Source organism: Sinocyclocheilus grahami, unplaced genomic scaffold (assembly GCF_001515645.1).
Source record: "Sinocyclocheilus grahami isolate Dianchi unplaced genomic scaffold, SAMN03320097.WGS_v1.1 scaffold2920.1, whole genome shotgun sequence".
NCBI classification, from domain to species: domain Eukaryota; kingdom Metazoa; phylum Chordata; class Actinopteri; order Cypriniformes; family Cyprinidae; genus Sinocyclocheilus; species Sinocyclocheilus grahami.
In genome coordinates, this window is record NW_015508094.1 from 5991 (window position 1) to 8766 (window position 2776).

A 2776-nucleotide genomic window follows, 5' to 3' on the forward strand; every position below is an offset into this window, starting at 1 on the left:
GTGCCGCGACTAAAAAAAGGTTGGGAATCACTGGTCTAGTACACTACCGTTCAAAGGTTTGAGTCCGTAATATAAGCCAGGATGCATTAAATTGTCCAAAACTGACAGTAAAGACATTTATAATATTACAAAACAATCTATTTCAAATAAATGAATTAACTTTTTTCTTCATCAGAGAATGCTGATTTTTTGACATGGTACTAAAGGTATTTTATAATTCGTCTATGACTAGACTTGATTATTGGCTGCTGAAAATTCAGCTTTACTATCATAGGAATAAATTGGATTTTAAAATATATTAAAACAGAAACAAGTTATTTAAATTGTAATAATATGTAATTTTTTCTGTTTTTACTGTATACCTTGAGCAGTCTGAAAGCAGTCATCCAGCACGTACGGCTCTGCTCGTCCTCGGCACACAGCATCTTCAACACCTTCTGTTCTGTCCTGCCCTTACTGGGCTGTCAATCAAGCAATATATCTACTGTCAAATCAAGGCGCTCAAGTTAATAATGACTAGCATGCACTGTACCAGGAGAGGCATGGGTAGTTATTTAAAGGGGGAAAATCATTGATTTGGAAATTGTGCCATCCATGCCTCCTCTAATTTCAATGTCAATGATTTTGTTCATTTACTGACCGTCATCCTGCTCACCTTAATGCAGAATTGGTAGTCTGTGGGCGCGTTGTGCATCTTTCTGCCTGTCGTCACAGTGAAAACATTGCTCTCCTCTAAGTCCGACAGTAACTGCAGGTGCCTTGGCTCCTAAACAACCCAATTAAAAATTCATCACAATACAGCTCCCAAAGACAGACCTACATAATGACTGTTATGAACAGTGAAACAGTTATCCTGAAATTCTTTATTAAAATAAAATACAACATGGTCCAAAAGTCTGAGACCACTAGTAAAAAGTCTATTTAGCATTTAATTTGTAGTGAAAATTCAATTTGCCATTATTCTAAACTAATTTGATGCATTTTTTATTACAATTTGAATTATTCGCATAACAAATTGAGAAAATTACAAGTTCAATGGAAAAAATTACATAAATATACTGATTTGTTTATTTATATCTATTTTTAATAATAATTAATTATGATAAAATTACAACTAATGTCCTTATAACATTACAATAAAAATTATACAACAATTCATTAAATATTCATTTGAAATTCTAAAGAAAATAAAAAGTTCAATGGAAAAATTAACAAATATGCTTATTTGTTTATTTATATCTATTTGTAATAATAATATTAATAATTTATTAATAATGATACAATTACAACTAATGTCCTTATAACATTACAATAACAATTATATAACAATTCATTCAATATTTATTTGAAATTCTAAAGAAAATTAAAAGTTCAATGGAAAAATTAACAAATATAAATAAATAAGCATATCTATTTTTAATAATAATAATAATAATAATTTATTAATAATGATAAAATTACAACTAATGTCCTTATAACATTACAATAACAATTAAATAACAATTCATTAAATATTTATTTCACATGAATATGTTAATGACCTAGTAATCTTTAAATCAAAATTAAATCACAAAAATGTATTTCCAGTTATATTATGAATCCCAGTCTTTCAACATGGACTTTTGGACCGCACTGTATTTATTTGCAAGAAAGTTTAGGCATAACAGACACATAAGAGCTGTCAAAACTTGTAAAATCATTGATATGTTCATAAATACATATGAAATTCAAAGACTTGAATTCATATTCTAATATTAAAGAGAAGCTTGCCTTAGACATTCCTTTAGTAGAGTAGTACAGCCCAGAACGGCGCAAGAACATGTAGAGCTTCTTCCAGGACTTGCGGCCCATCTCTTTCATATAAAGGAAGCCCTGGATCTCTGGACAGCTGCTGGAATTCAAGAAATTCTGTGCAGGAGGGGGAAAAAAGCAGAGGACCATCTGGAAAATGGGCTCTTCAAACCTGGATGCCTTTCATGCTTCAATAACGCGGCCTCTTTGCTATCACAAGACATAAGAATGCATTTCAAAAGCTGTTTGAATCCACTAAAATCCTAATTCAGCTGCAACAGTCATGCAAGAGTGACGTACAGGTTCATAATGTGGGCTAATCCAGATTTTGTCATGTCACAGATCAATTTGCATGTTTTCCTCACCTGTAAGAGCTGTGACTGTGGGATAGAGCCATTCGTTTCCTGACACCACGCTACCATCTGCTCTGGAAAGAAGTTCTGTGAGAGGAGATAAATGGTGAGAAGTAAGGAAAGACCGTCTGCACTGAACATATGCCAGTAGTTCACAAGAAACTTAATGGAACAACTAGTGTGTGTATGAACTAGGGTTGAGCAAATGTTTTTTTTTTCATTGATTAGTCTGAATGATTACTAAGGAAGCCATTTTAGGATCACCCCACCAAGAGCAGATGCCTTTCTTAGGAGACAATTACATAAGATGATTGTTACTAAACTGAGGGGAAAGAACGGAACAAGCTCTGAATTTGTTACAAAGGTTCAAATTTGCACCTTTTTGTTAAATTTTTAACTGAATTCTCTTTCGGTAAATGTTTGTTATTACTTTTAATATTTATTACATTCAACATCATGAAGTGTACTAAATATTGCATTATGCCAGGGTTTCCCAAGCTGGGGTTCATGAATGGGTTGTGGGATGATGCAAAGGAAGACTTTCCAATTAAAAAGGAATAAATAAGAAATAGAGCATACCAGCAAACCAAATTATGAATAATTTACTGCCATTGTGTGAATAATATGTAATC

The 2776-nt window shown here is 32.3% G+C and overlaps 1 protein-coding gene across 1 annotated transcript in view; it reads right to left on the bottom strand.

The window, feature by feature from the left end:
• Positions 1–362: 362 nt before the first annotated feature.
• LOC107575818 (growth factor receptor-bound protein 10-like) overlaps positions 363–2776 on the bottom strand; it is a gene marked incomplete at its 3' end in the record, with an annotated part of 3362 nt that continues 948 nt past the window's right edge. Inside the window, exons 2-5 of the mRNA XM_016262147.1 lie at positions 2157–2231; positions 1771–1908; positions 656–766; positions 363–461 (exon numbers count right to left, since the gene is read on the bottom strand). Coding sequence (XP_016117633.1) covers positions 363–461; positions 656–766; positions 1771–1908; positions 2157–2231 — 423 coding nt within the window. The remainder of the gene's footprint in view (positions 462–655; positions 767–1770; positions 1909–2156; positions 2232–2776) is intronic.